This window comes from Choloepus didactylus, chromosome 4 (assembly GCF_015220235.1).
Source record: "Choloepus didactylus isolate mChoDid1 chromosome 4, mChoDid1.pri, whole genome shotgun sequence".
NCBI classification, from domain to species: Eukaryota; Metazoa; Chordata; class Mammalia; order Pilosa; family Megalonychidae; genus Choloepus; species Choloepus didactylus.
The window spans coordinates 34,478,066-34,494,969 of NC_051310.1; the positions used below are offsets into that span (position 1 = coordinate 34,478,066).

Sequence of the window (16,904 nt, forward strand, 5' to 3'; positions counted from 1 at the left end):
CAGACATAAGATGAATGCAGTTGGGAAAAGAGTAAAAAGAGGAGTGGCAGCTGGAGCTAAAGGAGAACTGCAGATGCTGGGACTGAGTTGTGGGGAGCAGGACCAAGCTGGTACATGACTGACTGTGTGATCACAGAACACACTGGAGTACACCTGTGGAGGCAGAGGCGGAAACCACAGGGGGCTCTGTCATCAACAGTCACATTCCAGCAAACCATCTTTGCGTGTACACAGCATGAAAAGTTCAGGGTCACATGCCAGGCTTTAGGTTGCAGCTGCCGTGTAGACAGACCAACTTTTACAGCCTTGTCTTTAAAAACTGACCTGGATAAACTCACTGCCCTCCTCCCTACATCGGACATGACTCCCAGGGGTGTAAATCTCCCTGGCAATGTGGGACATGACTCCCGGGGACAAGACTGGACCTGACATCATGGGATTGAGAGAGCCTTCTTGACCAAAAGGGGAAAGAAATGAAACAAAATAAAGTTTCAGTGGCTGAGACAGTTCAAATGGAGTTGACAGGTCATTCTGGAGGTTATTCTTATGCATAATATAGATCTCCCTTTTTAGATTTTAGTGTATTAGAATAGCTAGAAAATATACCTGAAGTGTTAAAACTGCAACCCAGTATCCTTGATTCTTGAAGATGATCATATAACTATAGCTTACATGGTGTGATGTGTGATTGTGAAAACCTTGTGACTCACACTCCGTTTATCCAGTGTATGGAGAGACGAGTAGAAACAATGAGGACAAAAAGTAAATGAATAAAACTGGGGGAGGAAGGGGATATGTTTTGGGTATTCTTTTTTACTTCTATTTTTATTTTTATACTTATTTTTATTTTTTGGAGTGATGAAAATGTTCAAAAATTGTGGAAAATGAGACGAAATAGTTTCAGTGGCTGAGAGATTTCAAATGGAGTCGAGAGGTCACTCTGGTGGACATTCTTATGCACTATATAGACAACATCTCTTAGATTTTAATGTATTGGAATAGCTAGATGTAAATACCTGAAACTACCAAACGCCAACCCAGCAGTCTGGACTCCTGAAGATAATTACATAATAATGTAGATTACAAGGGGTGACAGTGTGATTGTGAAGACCTTGTGGATCACACCCCCTTTTTCTAGTGTATGGATGAGTAGAAAAATGGGGATAAAAACTAAAGGACAAATGGGACGGGATGGGGGGATGATTTGGGTGTTCTTTTTTCACTTCATTTTTTATTCTTGTTCTGGTTCTTTCTGATGTACGGAAAATGTTCAGAGATAGATTGTGGTGATGAACGCATAACTATGTTATCATACTGTGGACAGTGGATTGTATACCATGGATGATTGTATGGTGTATGAATGTATTTCAATAAAACTGAATTTAATAAAAAAATTGATTGTGGAGATGAATGCAGAGTTATATGATGATACTGTGATCAATGACTGCACACTTCAGATGACTGCATGGTTTGTGAATATATCTCAGTAAAATTGCATTTATAAAAAAAGAAAAACTCACCTGGAGAACTCCCAGAGAACCCACATCTGCAGAAGGCCATAAGAGCTGCTCTTCTAGTCCTGGACCCCACCCTCCCTCGCACTGTCTCCCTCACATTTCAATCCTCAGAGACTACCAAAGCCACCTCTCCTCCACCAGACGCCAAGGCAGACCACTTCGAGAATCTTAAATCTGGTATGACAAATTCAAAGTACAGATTACATTTTTTAAAGAAAGTAATGGATTTGGTAAATGTTTGATAATTCATTTTAAGGGGTTGAAGAGTGAACACCTTTCTCCTCATCAAAAAGTAAGGCACACCTTCTCTTCACATCTCTTCTACCCCTAACTCACTCCCCTCACCAAAAGTGTGAACTTCTTTTATCTCATACACCGTGTGTTCCTCAGGTTCACTGCTCACGTCGGTGCACACATCCAAGTCTGGCTTCCCTCGGGGTCAGTGGCCAAAGCACCCCAACACAAGCTGCCCCAATAAGTGGAGGCCAGGGGGCAGTGCCCACAGCAAGATAGCGCAGTGGTCATGATCACAGCTGCTCGATGCACAGGAAAAATGAGCAAAATTCCTATTTTCAGGAGAAGTTACCGAAGCCCATGGGTTCAGCCAGACAGCCAGCTAGACAAGGAAGGAGACCTGTTTGAGTCAGTTTAAAGGGAATCCCTTTCAACTGAGCACATCTGATGATTACTGCTAGAAGGGGGCGGGGAGAGAGTTGGATGAGCAAATACTGTCCCCACCCAGAGGTGGGATCTGCTTGATACAAGCAGACTCAGTTCCCATTTCAAGGGTCACCTTTTCCTCTATCCCTTCCATCTCTCGGAAGTGGTTTTGAATCTCTCAGGGTGGAAAGAATCAAGATTAGTTTTCAGTAAAGGCTGGGATTTCCCTCACTCAGAAGAGAACAAGCACTTAGACCAAGGACCCAGCTTCCCGATGCAGTGGTCCAAATGAAGGCATCGGAGGTGACTGACACAAACACACGTCCCTAGGCAAGGATTTCTTTTGTAGAAAAGAATCTCCCCATTCACATATCAAGGTACCAAAGTTCCCAGATACCGGCCTCCACAAACATGCTCAGAAGGTAGCCCCTAGGCAGTTGTAGCCCTCCCAAATCCCATTCTCCTTCTTGGCCACAACAAAGTTTTTGTCAAGTTTATTGATGTTTGCTTTGATCAGGTCTCATCAAAGAGGGTTTGGAGACAGACCGACACAGTAGGCCAGGAGAGTCTAGACCCAAGCGTTCTGATGGATTTTTTCTGATGTTCTCTCCCACAGAACTTTACCAGTCAATCTGATGACCCAGGAATGACACTCATGCAAAGCAGGTGCCACTCCCTAGAACTGGGCTTCATACGAGGGTCTGGAAACACCGGTAAAAGTTAATATCCTCAATAAGCTTTCTTCCCGTGATAATTGAGCAGGCTTTCTCCATGAGGGACAGAGGTGAAGACGGAAGGCAAAGGACCAAGTCAGGATTCTGACTCCAACATTCCCAACACCAGGTCCCATAACCTTTAAGTTATGAAGGGGAGGGCGGGATTTGAATCTGCATTTGGTGGAAGAGCACAATTTTCTCCATCCGAGCCCTTGAGTGGGTTCCAGGAGGCATAAGCACCAAGCAACAAATATTCCAACTGGCTCCCTCCAAAAGCTTCTCCAGCGAAGACTTTTGTGCTGCAGTAAAGGCTGTGCTGAATGAAGGGGACATTCTTGATTTTCCCGGAGTCACCACCAACTTTGTCTCTCAGAGACGCTCCTCAGATACAGTGGTGGGTGCCTTGCTTGTGTTGCTCTCCTCCTCCTCCTCCTCCTGGAGTTTCTGCAAGGCAAAGCAAGCAGGCACCGCTGTGGGTAAAGAGGCACAGGACTGCAGCCGGGCTGGAGTAATCCCCCATCAATGACACTCAACAGCGGGGACTAAGAGCCAGAGGCTACTCAGCATCCCCAAGAGCCAAGGAAGGGAGCAAGAAAGGAAGCAACCAGCCCCTGCCATAAACACACTCCTCAAACACACACACACACACACACACACACACACACACACACACACACACACACACAAATACAAGCTTTCTATGATGCCACTGCCACCACGAACCATCCCAGTCTGCCTGCTGCTGTTCCAGACTCACTTTCAGGATTGAAACAGGAGCAAAGCCCACTCCTGTTCCTCTCGCACAGCCTCAACTCACCCCGACTAACCAGCACACAGCTGTCCTAGGGGCCAGGACTGCGACTCCCTCAGAATGTCTGACTACCCCTTTTGGAGGCAGCCTGCAAGGTGAGGAAAAGTACACACCAACAAACACACTCATTTCATGCATAAACAAAAAGCATTTGGGTCAGTGTGACTGTGGATTTCTTGGGGAGGGAAGAGTCTACAGGGAAGAGTCTTTTAGGTCACACTTCCCAAGTGGGTCTGGGACTAAATATGGCCTGGAAATTTTCTTGTGGGGCCCCCAGATACACATTGCCAACATGAGCAATTTTCTGCTGTTTAAGAAATGCTTTTCTAGTTACCTCAACAGTATTTCTAGTTAGCAAGAAGGCCTGGGTCCCAGACACAGCACTGCGCAGCCAGCAGTCCCCAAGGGCTGATGGAGCATGAACAGGGCCAAGGTAGAGTCCAGTGTCCACTGGACAAGTTCAGCTTTCTTCCGCAGGGAGTGTCTACAGACCAGCACATGGCAATGGTAACAGTGGTCAAAATCCAACCCTTCCATTCTCAATCTTGCTAACTTTTTGGCACCAGGTCAGCCTCAACCATGAGGAGCCTTCATTCAGTCAACTAAGAGCCTACCTACAGCAGAGTCAGTCTCATATTCTCTCTCTCTCTCTCTCTCTCTCCCTTTCTTGCTTATGCACATGTACACTCACCTTCAAAGCCATCAACTTGAAATCATATTCAGAAACACATGTAAGTGGGGTTGGAAGCACAGCCATTAATTATCTATGTGGTCAAGAACTACCAACTGGAAGAAAAATGGAAGCCCAAACCAGGAAGAGTCTGACAGTCAAGGTCAGTCATTACTCCCTTCCCAGAATCTCTCCCATCACACATAACTGGTGAGAAAAAGCAGATTGGCCAGATCTGCTGCATCCTCAGCTTCACCTGATTCAGGCACTGAATGTGTGTGCAGGTCTCAGGATACGCGGACTGCCCTGGGGTGTATGTGATGGGACTGCGGAGGAGGGAGGCTCTGCAACAGCCTTGGCCACCCCGCTCACGTCAGCTTCCACAGAAGCAAGGAAGGCCCAGAGAAGCAGAGTGAATGTCCAGGGATGCACACAGTAGAGCACCGTCACTGGAACTTAAGTCTCTTATTCCTACTCAGTGCTATTTCCAAAACCCCACACCAAAGGAGACTGAACCAACGACTGCACTCTTGGTTAGCAAACCTGGACCATGTGCATGCGGATCTGGCTGCAAGAATAAGGATTTCATCCTTGTACTATATGTAGTAGTGAAATATTGGGATGATCTAAATATTAAAATAGGGGAACTATTTTGATGTAGACATGAGATTGTAGTAGAATGTAATGGCTTGGAAAGCAAGCTATATAGAGTAAAAAAAAAAAAAACAAACATAAAACCAGGGAGGGTAGAAAATCAAATGTGCACACACAAACCCAAAGAAAATCACAATGGAAAATAGACTAAAATGTTACTGGGTTATCTCTGGGTGTTAAGATTATTGGTGATTTTTATTTTCTTTTTTGCCTATATCTGCCACAGTAAATTGACATGTAAGCATAACAAAATTTCAGGTCACTTGACACAATACCCACAGTCCAAATTGAAATTTTAGGAAAACCCCTCCTGTTTTATTCCAGGCACCTCGATATATATATTCAACAAAGTCTACTGAAACATTATGTCTCCTTGTACACGGCACCCCCCTCTGGACAATATCCTTGCTCCCAGGCCTTCCCTATCTCCCCGGTGAATTTCCTGTGCTAGGCTCCCCCCTCCAATCGCTACCTGCTGCCTGCCAACTCTGTAGAATGTGATATCACAAGACAAACAGTACAGAACTAAAGATTATCTCCTATGCACCAACATGTATCCTTAAAATGCTAACTATATCGCTTTCAGATACCATTTCTGCCTTAGGAAATTGGCAAAGATTTTTCAAAATGATGAGTACTCCATCTTGGCTCTTTCATATACCACTAGAATTACTACAAATCCGTAGTACTGATCATACCTTTCTAGAGGACAGTTCAGCAATACATAACAACGTTAAAAAATCTGCATGGTCGTTGACCCATTTCTCAAAGAAAAACTGTACTTCAGAACATGCCCAAAGGTTCAGCTTCCATAATATTAATCACAATGTTGTTGATAACTACAAGTGGAAACAAATTTCATGTCCGTGAACAGAAAAATGGTTAACAAATTATGATTTATCCATATAATGGAACACTGTGCAGTCATTAAAGAATGTTGTAAAAGACTAATGACCTGGTAAAGTATTTGTAATCTATTAGGTAAAAATACAGCTGGAGTAGTGTGCTGGTTTGTCCCCCACAAAAACCATGTTCTTTAATGCAATCTTGTGAGGGCAGGCTTCTTAGTCTTTTGATTAGGGTGGAACATTTGATTAGGTTGTTTCCATGGAGATGTGAGCCACCCAACTGTAGGTAAGACATTCTGATTAGATCATTCCATGGAGGTGCGGACTTGATTAGATCACTGGAGTCCTTTAAGAGAGCTCATGGAGATAAGCAGTTCAGAGAAGCTAAGAGACATTTTAGAGAGAAGCTAAGATATGTAATCCAGAGTTTGCCCTGGGAGAAGCTAAGAGCTGACACAGACCCAGGCATCTGGAGATGCAGACAGAAAGACGTTTGGAGATGCTAAGCTAAGAAATGAAGCCCAGAGTTTGCCCCAGAGAAGCTAAGATGTTTAGATGCACAGGAACTGAAGACACTGAGAGAGACAGAAGGCCAGAGACATTTGGAAGAAAGCCATTTTGAAACCAGAACCCAGGAGCAAAGGACCAGCAGACACCAGCCAAGTGCTTTCCCAGCTGACAGTGGTGTTCTGGATGCCAAAAGCCTTTCCTCAGTGAAGATATCCTCTTGTTGATGCCTTAGTTTGGACACTTTTATGGCCTTAGAACTACAAATTTGTAACCTAAGAAATCCCCTTTAGAAAAGCCAATCCATCTGTGGTATTTTGCATAACGGCAGCTCTAGCAAACCAGAACAAGAATCCTTTTCTGTTAAAAAATAAAATAAAATATAAAAATAAGGCTTGGCTGAGGATCCAAGTGGTGGGCACTGCTCAGCAGACTGACCACAGTGGTGTGATCTGCCAACCAGAGCAGGAGAGGCCAGCAGGAGGCCCCACTACTCTTTCTCAAGATGAAAGGAAGCAGGAGAACAGCAGAGAAACAGTGCTAAAACACCAGGAAGGAGCAGCAGGGAAACACTGCCAAAACACCCACCAAGGACACTCTTGGATGCCATGTTTGTGAGAGTTGAGTGGGTCACATGGCCACCATGAAGCCAGTCTACAGTGAGAACCCTACCCTCGCTCCACTCACACTGCCTGCCACATTCTCATCAAAAACCTGAGAGACTCGTACTCCCATATACTCACATTGTCAGGAGTTTCTTTGTTTGCTTTCTGCCTCCGGAGATCTGCCCTGATGAATACTGAGGTCCAGGAATTGAGAAGGAAGAGTGAGAAAAAAAACGTCATCAAGCAGATCAACTGGTTCAATTCATCCAAGAGAGGGAACACTCATTTTCCTAAGGGTTACAGGTATCCCAAACTTATTTCAGATATTCCCAAGGAGCTGGGGCACATCAGCCAACATGATAAAGCCAGAGGACCACTGCGATCCCTGACAGCCAGAATCCAATGTCGACTCTGCCCCTCACTCATGGATCACTTATATTTGCCAGGAACTTGGGACATATTGCTTTAATCCTCTGGAAACTGAGACTCTTGGAGGTTGGCCAGTTTGCCCAAGGTCAAATATCTATGTAGGTTATCATCACAGTCTGGGCTTCAAACATGGATCTCCTGGCTCCAAAGCCCATGCTTGTTCCACCAAGCCAAACAGACTTCCTAGCAAGTTTCACGTCTGCTTGTGCAACCCTCCCTCCATACGATAAGCCAAGACACTAGGGTTCCAAATTGCCAACAGCCTTGCTCATGAGCAGCTTGAGCCTCACTCTTGCCCACATGCCCCAACTCACCAGTGAGGGCCACTCCAAGGGTAAGGAACACACACAAGAAGATGTTTCCTTTCATGGTTCCATACTTGTCGATGATCTGGCCTTGGGAGATGGTGAAGATGATCCCAAATATCTGGAAAAGCACCAGGAAGACTGAAAATCAAGGCCCAGCAACAAGCCCATTACGGGGACTGAGCTGCCATGATACAATGCTGCATCAGCCATGCTGGACAGGGAGCCAAGAGCAAGTAAGAGCCCTACCTGGGCAGACACATTGAGGAGGCCAGATGATATGCCTTCTGATTCTGGGTACGTCAGCTCCACTGCAAACTCAAATCCCAGTGGGAGATAGCCAGTCATAAAGAAGCTAAAGACCAGATCAGAGAAAGTGGGTGAAGGAGAATTTCTGGAACAAAAAGGAAGGGGAGCCCACCTCCTCTCTTACATTTTCCTTTCCTGTTTTGTTTCTTCCCAGTAAGACATGCCAGGCCTTCAAGCAGTCTGGCTGTCTCTGCGATGGCCATACCAAGGAAAAGGAGACTCTTGCAGGTCAGGAAGAAGTTCACATGGAAGCCTTGGGCTCAGGGGGCCACTGGACATCCAGCAATATTTTAGAGAAGGGACTGGGATACTTGATGCCTTCAACTTTCAGTAGAGAGGCTCCTTGCCATGGGTACCCAGGCCCCTTACTGAGAGAGGGAAGTCCCTGGATATTGAGCAGAATCTCTGTGGCTCTCTGGGACCTGGGAGGAGCCCTGTGTCCTTATTTCCCTCCAGAGAGTAGCCAGCTGAGAAGGGATGAGTGCCAGAGGTGTATGTGTCTGTCTGTCATTGTCTCTTTGTCTGTCTCTCTGTCTCTGTCTCCCTCCGCCTTCCCCTCTGCTCCCCTCCCCTTCTACACCCCCCACCCCCAACCTCATACACTGCCCTCACGGAAATAAATGGGAGGTGGAGCTAAGCAGAGACCCCGAGAAAGGGCTACTGTTTCCTATGCTTTCTCATATAACGGATCTAGAAAATTCTGATTCTAATTTGTTATGTCTGCACCACACTTCTTACCACTTTCATATCTATTATCTCTTTTAATCTTTCCAACAACTCTATAAGGCAGGCCACTCATCTTCTTTTACATATGAGGAAACTGACATGCCTGAGGTATAGTAGATAGTGGCAGAACTGAGACCAGGACCCCGAGTTCCTGATTCCAAGCCCTGTGATTCTTCCATGACCCCCTGTTCTCCCAGGTGGACTCAGAAAAGCCTCACGGAGGTCAGTGAAGGACACGTGCTAAGCTTTGCTCCGTTCCAACAGCAGGGATGGGCCTGGAAGCTCTGGGATGCCTTTTGAAGTGCTACAAGTCAACATGACCCTGAGCACCATTTCCTCATCTCCCAAGGTCAGTGGGAAGATAGCAAAGGGATCGATATTGCTTCCGGGATGGTGTTTTCCAAATGATCATGTGACAGGTGAAACCTACCCCATTGTGCCGGCTGTGATGAACACCACCCACAGGTGCCCCAGGTCCAAGGTCAAGGTGTACACCACCATGCCCACCAGAGTCATGATATATACCACCAGGGTCGTCTCCCTGAAACAGAGGTACAGAAGCTGAGTCACATACTTCTGACTTTAACGGGATCATTCATTCATTCATTCATTCATTCATTCACTGCACAAATATCTATTGGGCACCTATTCAGTGTCAAGTCCTCTGCTGGGTGCTGCAACACCTTTATGCCCATGAAAGAGACGCACACGGACCCAATGGTCACACAAGTAATTATTTAATTACTTCATGGTCAGTGCTACAAAGGGAAAGACCAGGAGAGTGTAAAGCCCTCTTGCTGTATGTATTCTCTTCCTGCGGAATCCTCCCAACAATACCAAACGGCCCCTTGACTTATCATGTGCTACCCACAAGCAAGAAGGACACAACCCTTCCTTTTCCCAACCCCCACCAGGAAAAGCAAGACAAACACCAGCGGTGGTCAGGCGGCAGTGACATGCAGGACTACCCCAGAAGCCATCTAATTCTGCTTGTTTGCTTTGTCCAAAAACCCCATGACAATGCTGGGCAGAGACCTGACTCTTAGGTCCTCTCTGTCTTCCTGTTACCACTTGCACAGGCTCAGCACAGCTTTTCCTGTTGAATCCAAATACCATACGCCTCAATCGGTGAGAACTAAGAGAACATTCTCTAGCCCTGAACTAAATGTTTGATTCCAAAGCCAAACAAGGAAACCTCCGACCCCTTCCTATTACACTTCCCCTCAGAAGTCGGTCCCCTCAGAAGTACCATTAGCAAAGTCCTGGTTTCTGTCTCAGGCTCACCCCTGCACCCCGGCTTCCACACACTTCTCCTCCCAGGTCGCCCACTCAGGACTCCATGGTTGCCCTGCTTCTTTCTGCAGTCAGACCCGTGCTCCCCTCCCTGTACTATGTATTGCAGAGTACAGGCTTTGCACATCCCTCTGCCCTCCTGCCATGGAAATCTGGACTCAGACAATGAAAGCACAAAGCCTTCACACATCTCCCCAGAAGCTGGAAACACTGAGGGGGAAGCAGCATGATGAACTAACATCATGGTTAGTTCAAACATATACCTACATGTATTGGGTGCCAGAAACTGTGTGCCACACTTCACGTGCATTTATGATTCACTCAATCCTTGTTAAAGCCCTGCAAGAAATGTTTGACTATCCGCAACACAAATGAGGAAACTGAGGCTCACACCAGTTTAGTTACTTGTCCAGAGCAACCTGTTGAGTAAATGGCAAAGTTGGGATCTGAACCAGGTCTTTCTGACTCCGAAACTTGAGCTCTTTCTAGTACTGTGCACAGGAATAAAGACACACGGTGCAGCTGCATCTTTGGGAAAGCCAAGGCCAGAGGCTGCTCCCACCCAGCAGTTCACAGAAGCTGCTGAGGGTAGAAGAATTCCTCTTCCTTCACCCTACTCCCCTCACTCTACTCCCACCCGCCCTGCAGAAAGCAATGTCATGGACACCAGTCTTTCCCACTGACCCCACAGGTTCAACAGAAGCTGGACTTTTTTTTTTTTCCTGCCATTTTCATTTAACCCTAGCTACATATTAAACCACTGACTAGCTTAGAAAAACTATTTATAGACCTAGCCTGAGATAAACAGAACTGACCACCCAATTCCAGCCTCCAAACGATACTGGACAAATCTGGGAGCCTTAGGGAATGAGAACTAGCACCAGAATGACCAGATCACAGGGTGTTCTCATCCCACTAAGAGTCGCCCTTTCTCTTGAGAGTTGATGTTTCATGCTGACTGCTGGATTTAGACAGCAAGTGACACTGGGGACTGGGACATCTAGGCTAGTGCTTAGCAAGTGTCTTCCCTGGCCCTTCCATTATATTTTGTAATTCATGCGAATCATCTGGCTGCCCGCCCACATGGCAGCCCAGATGACATTCCAATCCCTCCCTTCTCCTGCCGCAAAGCAAGTCCTGGAAAAAGGAACACTGCTCTTCACTGGTTAGGGAGTGGCCAGTCCACACTGCCCCCGTGTCCAGCTGAAGCAAGCCATTCACAGAAGGCAGAGGCAAGACGGCAGCCAAGCTCCACCAGGAGTAAGGAAGCAGAGCCAGGCTCCCCCTCGTGCTAAGCCCTGGGGATGGCCTCAATTGGCCTTTGATTAGGGGTGGCCAGCGTGAGACCTTGTCTGTCCAGAGCCTCAACAGAAGTGGGTCTGTGTGGCCGAAAACAGGTCTGCCTCTGTCTATTGCCTCTAGACACTGGGAACTTTGGAGGCGTTGATACAGCAGCCCACAATGTCACCCCAACCCAGTGCTGCATGACCCCGGCAGCTGCCCCAGCAGACAGCATTAATTGAGCACCCAATGCAAGGAGAGCACTGGGAAGACAAAACACAAGGATGCTGGACCTCTTCTCCAGAGCACTTTCTCCAGGAGTGGCTATTGAATTGAGGCATCCAGGTTGCTTTTTACTAATGCAAATTCCTCTACTGAATCAGCATCCAAGGGGCCCTGGAATCTCTATTTTTATTAAGCAGCCCTGGATGAAAATGGCATACACTAAAATCTTAGAAAGACTGGTCTGAGCTCTTAGAATTGCATTACGCAGTCAGGCCCAAGGATCATCACAACACTTTCCTTCAAGGTATAAGCAGTTGAAACATAATACACTGCAAACTGGAATGAGCACAGAGCCTCTTGGTTAATCCCATGGGGTCCAAGAGGGAGCCAGAGGAACAGGGCATTGAAATCACCTCCTCATCTCCATTCATTGGAATTTCCACAGACTTCCCAAATGTGAACACTTTTTCACTGCATCTCTTTTCATATTTCCCTCCTTTGCCCCTTGCAAAAAGCTACCTGGGGTTGAGAACAGAATGATGCAGGGTCTTCATGTCCAACAACTCTAATCTCCCTGAGATCCCCACAGCATAGATATTGTTTCCTCCGTTTTATAAATGAGGCAACTCAGGGTCAGAGAAGATCAATTTGAATCGCCTGCCTGACCACTCAGTCCCCACCCAACTGCCGTACCCAAACCTTCGGAGTCCCACTGCTAGCAAAGATGTCATTTTCTAAAACAGGTTCCCCAGTGGTCACTCCAAGAGGAAGAGTCACTTACTTGTAGGTTTTGGACCTATCCAACCAGAAGCCTGAGATCACAGCCCCAAGCATCCCTGCAATGACGATCGTCAAGCCGATCCTTCCAGCATTCACTTCTTCACCCTGGGAAAATCACAGTCCCCCAAATTACCCAGCAGACGGGACAATACACTGAACGGGGTACAGTCACCACGAGACGAAGGAGCAAAAGCAAGAAACTCGGCCTTCGTTGGGGCTAATTCCCAGAAAGTATCAGGGCCAGTTGAGCCTGCAAGAAGCTGCCAGTGGGGAGAGAATCCTAAAATAGTTGCTTCCTCCAACATAATGCAACCCCCATGTGCATCCATGATACTAGATGATGGGATGACAGAAGTGAACCACATTCTGTCCTTAAAAGCACTTTAGATATTTTTTTATATATATATTTAATACTTACAGCACCCTTTTTATCTTATTTATCATCATTCCCATTTTACAGATGGGGAAATTGAAATATGTATTTCCAAATATTCCATTGCTAGGCTTTTTGAACTGTCAGTGCCAGAAGGAATGAGAAGATAATAGTTGAATATAATATAATATAAATAAAAATAATATAAAGATAATAGTTAAATATATATTTGATCGCTAACAATTAGCCAGGCACTGGGCCAAACATTTTAGAATATTATCTCATTTATTTCTCATAAGGTTAGAAATCAGCACCCCCATTTTACAAAGGCAGAAATTGAGGCCCAGTCAGATTAACCTACTAACCCAAAGTCATACAGTATTAAGTGCAAAGCTAGGATTTGAACTCAAGCCATCAAACTGCAAAACCGGAACACGTGGCCATGACTGACACATCTTCTCTGCAAGTGTGAAATCCTAGACCTCTCAAAGGAAGGGTGGCCTAGGTATTCCTCACCCTGGGACACTCCATCCCACCCCCAGCATCCAGCTTTCACTGGTGCTGGGAACATTTTAATAATGCTCTCAGTTGAGCAACTAAGATTTCAAAGTTAAACCTTGCCCATATTTTACAAATACATCATTCATACATGATTCTATGATTATATTAACACTATGTTGCCAGGTACCATGCTACGCACTTTATATTTATCATATGTGATATGGATATGTGTGTGTGATGTGTGTGTTTGTGTATACATACATACATACATATATAATCACACATGAATTTAAGTGATGTCATTTACTTTCTAATCCTAAAAAGAATCTTGCAACAAGTAATCACAGTTCTTTTGCAGAAGCAAGAATGAGCGCTCGGAGACACTAACTAGGTTGTCACACAATCACAACAACACACAGTTTAGAATTACTAGACCTAGGGTGAAGATCTGAGGCTGTCTCCCTCCAAAGCCTTTAAACACATAACACAACCTACAGCTGGGGGGAGCTGAGCGTGAACTACCGCCCTGGCTCCTGCAGAGGGGGACTTAGAAATGGCCTCATCTCCAGGCCCTGCAGGCTTGGGGAACTCCCTTACCGGGTAGTGCGTCAACACCACACGAGTCAGCAGAGTGGAAGAGGCATAAAAAGCACCAGCATTCAGACCTGAAGGAGGGAGGGAGAAACACAGCATTAGGGTGGGCCTTCGCATGGGGCCGTTGCAAACATCCCCCCAGCAGTCAGGGAGGCCAGAAATCCTCATCGCCTTGTCACTGTTCCCTGTATCCTCAGAGAAGAAAAAGCCAGGGAGCTATGAGGCTACTCTGCAGTTTTTCTCAAGGAAATAGTTCAAAACAACCAAAAGTAGCCATTTTAACCTTTTATTAGCCAAACTCCTCTGCCATTCGATCTCTTGAACTCGGCCCTGGAAACATATGCTCGGGGAAGTATTTCTCCAAGGTCAGAATCGTCTACACTGCGTGCCAAAGCTTTGGCTAGACCCAGGGGTCGGTGGGTCTCCTAGACATCCTCAGCCTCCTCCTCGTGATGCCAGCCCCTCTCTCCAGACCGCTCTAGACCTCTGACCCCTGATGCACTCCTGAAGGCAGCTCCTCACTCTTTCCCCACTCCTCCTTCAACTTTCTTCCTGATTCAATGTGTTACATAAAATAAAATGGCTGCCTGCATTGGGCATTGCCGGGAGGGACCCCTTTCCAAGAAAGGCTTTTCCAGAAGGCAAAAATAATTGACCTGCAGGGGCTTTCTGAGAAAATGAAAAGCATCATACAGAACTGCAGATAAGCAACACCTGGTGATAAACCAGTTTGGGTCCAATAGAGACAGCTTATCAGAATGGACATATATACTACACTAATCAATGTATATCTACTCCCCTCTGGAAGACCCCCATGTGAAATGGAAATGTCATGTCAGCCAGTCAGAACATTTCCTCACTTCCTTCCACATGTGCCCTATCTAAGCCCCTCCTTTGGCGGAGCTCCCTTCTAATTTCTGAATGGGATGCTGCCCGATTCATCAATTGTTGAATATAGCTGTGAGACCCTAAATTTAATGTTTTTTTGCACAGGTTTTCTTTTAATAAATGTCAATCAAAATCTTATATATCTGAAACTAGAAATGATCCTAAAAGGGGATCTGCTAGTTGACTCTTCTAATTCATCAATTCATTCAGGAAATAAGTAGATCATCTAGAATATGCTGTAAGAACCTGTATCCTGGTAACACTATCTCTATTTTGAGATGACATGATCTTGTATATGGTAAAATCCTAAGGAATCTACTAAAAACTAATTGAACTAATAAATGAGTTCAGCATGGCTGCAGGATATAAGATCAATATACAAAAATCAATTGTATTTCTATACACTTGCAATGAATCATCTGAAAATGAAATTAAAACAACTCCATTCACAGTAGCATCAAAAAGAATAAAACGCTTAGGAATAAATTTAACAAAAGAGGTGTAAAATGAATAAATTTAACAAAAGAAGTATAAAACTGTACTCTAAAAACTATAAAATATTGTTGAGCAAAATGAAAGCTCTAAATAAATGCTCTCCAGCTCTGCACATGGCATTGAACTCTTTCTCTCTTTGAAACCCCAGTGTCGTAGATTGGCTATTATGCTCACTGGGCAGAGAGCACCTGACAACCCTCAAAGCAACACCTTAGAACAACAGTCATATTGTCATCCCCATCTTATAGATGAGAAAAAAGTGCACCAAGGTAAACAAATTTGCCAGCGTTCACTCTGTAATGTCCACCTAGTGTCTTCTTAGTTTCAACTAAACATGGAGGCTCCCATGACTACCACAGGCACACCTGACAGTAGAGTCACCGGTATAAGACAGGCCACACAGCTTGCCTGCAGGGCAGCCTCAGGCTTTCCTCCTCCATGGAACCAGTTCACACAACAGTCCACACAGCACTCAGGAACTATTTTCTTTGGCCCCCAACCTGATGGGCAAGGAGGCGTGGGTGTGGCAACCACCAGTGATTTAATGCCTCATGGGAGCCAGTATTGTTTGTAACAACTCTACAGGCATAGCTTCTGGGGTCCCCACAAAGGGCGGGGCAATGAAAGGAGTCATGATCCTCAGGGAATTGTAATGAATGGGTTCCCACCACATATTCATAGATCTCCCTATTCAGATGCAGTTTACCCATCTGAGGTCACTTTTATCATAAGCAATGTTGCCTAAATATAGTTGACATACTCCCTTTATCAGATCTGCAGGAGAACTAGCTATAAAGTTAAGCAAAGGTCAATTTCTCAGGCAAAATGCAGAAAAAGGTTTGTTTACCATCCCCATAATCCCACAGGTAGTATGTGCCTTGGTCCCAGACCTTGTAGCTTCAGAGTCCTAGACCTTAACCATTCTTATCATACATCCTCACAAAACTGATTCACAGACCCCAGATTTCCCAGCTCAGGTCACTGAACAGTTTCCTCATGTCCCGGTCTCTCCCAGCAGGTCAACTTAGGGATGCAAAAATGTTGGGCTTAAAGCAGCTTCTTGAGTGGCACCAGGCCACGGGGCGTCCACAAACACAGAAGTCTCACCAAACATCCCAACAGCCAGCCTGGTGGTCATAATAACAATGAGTACCCAGGGAGCACACATGATCCACCTTCCTTCATACCACACACCCAGACTCTTGGAAATTCCATTCCTGAACCAAGAGGGCCCCTAAGAGGACACATTCCTGAAAAGGGAGGTAGGTGAGAACAGCAAGAAGGCAGAAAGTTGCCTCCTCCCATCTTCCTTCCCCTCTGGGTCCTCTCTCAGCCTCTTGTGCAAGCCTGAGACTGCTCCAAGTTAAGCTCTGAGCCTCTTACGACGACTACTGTAGTGTGGGGTAAACAAGGACGAACCACCAAAGGAGGGCAGAATCCCCAGGAAACAAGAGGGAAATGTCCAGAAGGAGCTGAGAGCAGAAAACCACCACAAATCCCAGCGGTCATGACCTGAAAGTGTGAGCAGGCCCACTCACACCATCTGAACTAAACAGATTTTCTAGGGGCTCAATGGTTTAGAGCAAGAGTTTCCAGAGTGGGGTCTGGGGGTTATCAGTACCACCTGGGGACCTAATAGAAAATGTAAAATTCTGGCCCCACCCCAGGCCCACTGAAGGAGAAACTCTGGGAGTGGGGCCCAGCAATCCGTGTTTGA

The 16,904-nt window shown here is 45.8% G+C and overlaps 1 protein-coding gene across 2 annotated transcripts in view; it reads right to left on the reverse strand.

The window, feature by feature from the left end:
* Positions 1-1,722: 1,722 nt before the first annotated feature.
* The window catches only part of LOC119531228 (feline leukemia virus subgroup C receptor-related protein 2-like), a 48,276-nt gene continuing 33,094 nt past the window's right edge, over positions 1,723-16,904 (reverse strand). Inside the window, exons 4-10 of one of the 2 annotated variants that reach the window (XM_037832260.1) lie at positions 13,808-13,875; positions 12,338-12,441; positions 9,188-9,298; positions 7,972-8,077; positions 7,732-7,843; positions 7,127-7,182; positions 1,723-3,337 (exon numbers count right to left, since the gene is read on the reverse strand). In XM_037832260.1, the coding sequence (XP_037688188.1) occupies positions 3,263-3,337; positions 7,127-7,182; positions 7,732-7,843; positions 7,972-8,077; positions 9,188-9,298; positions 12,338-12,441; positions 13,808-13,875 (632 nt within the window). In that variant the 3' untranslated portion in view covers positions 1,723-3,262. The remainder of the gene's footprint in view (positions 3,338-7,126; positions 7,183-7,731; positions 7,844-7,971; positions 8,078-9,187; positions 9,299-12,337; positions 12,442-13,807; positions 13,876-16,904) is intronic. The other variant, XR_005216284.1, reaches the window with a different exon arrangement.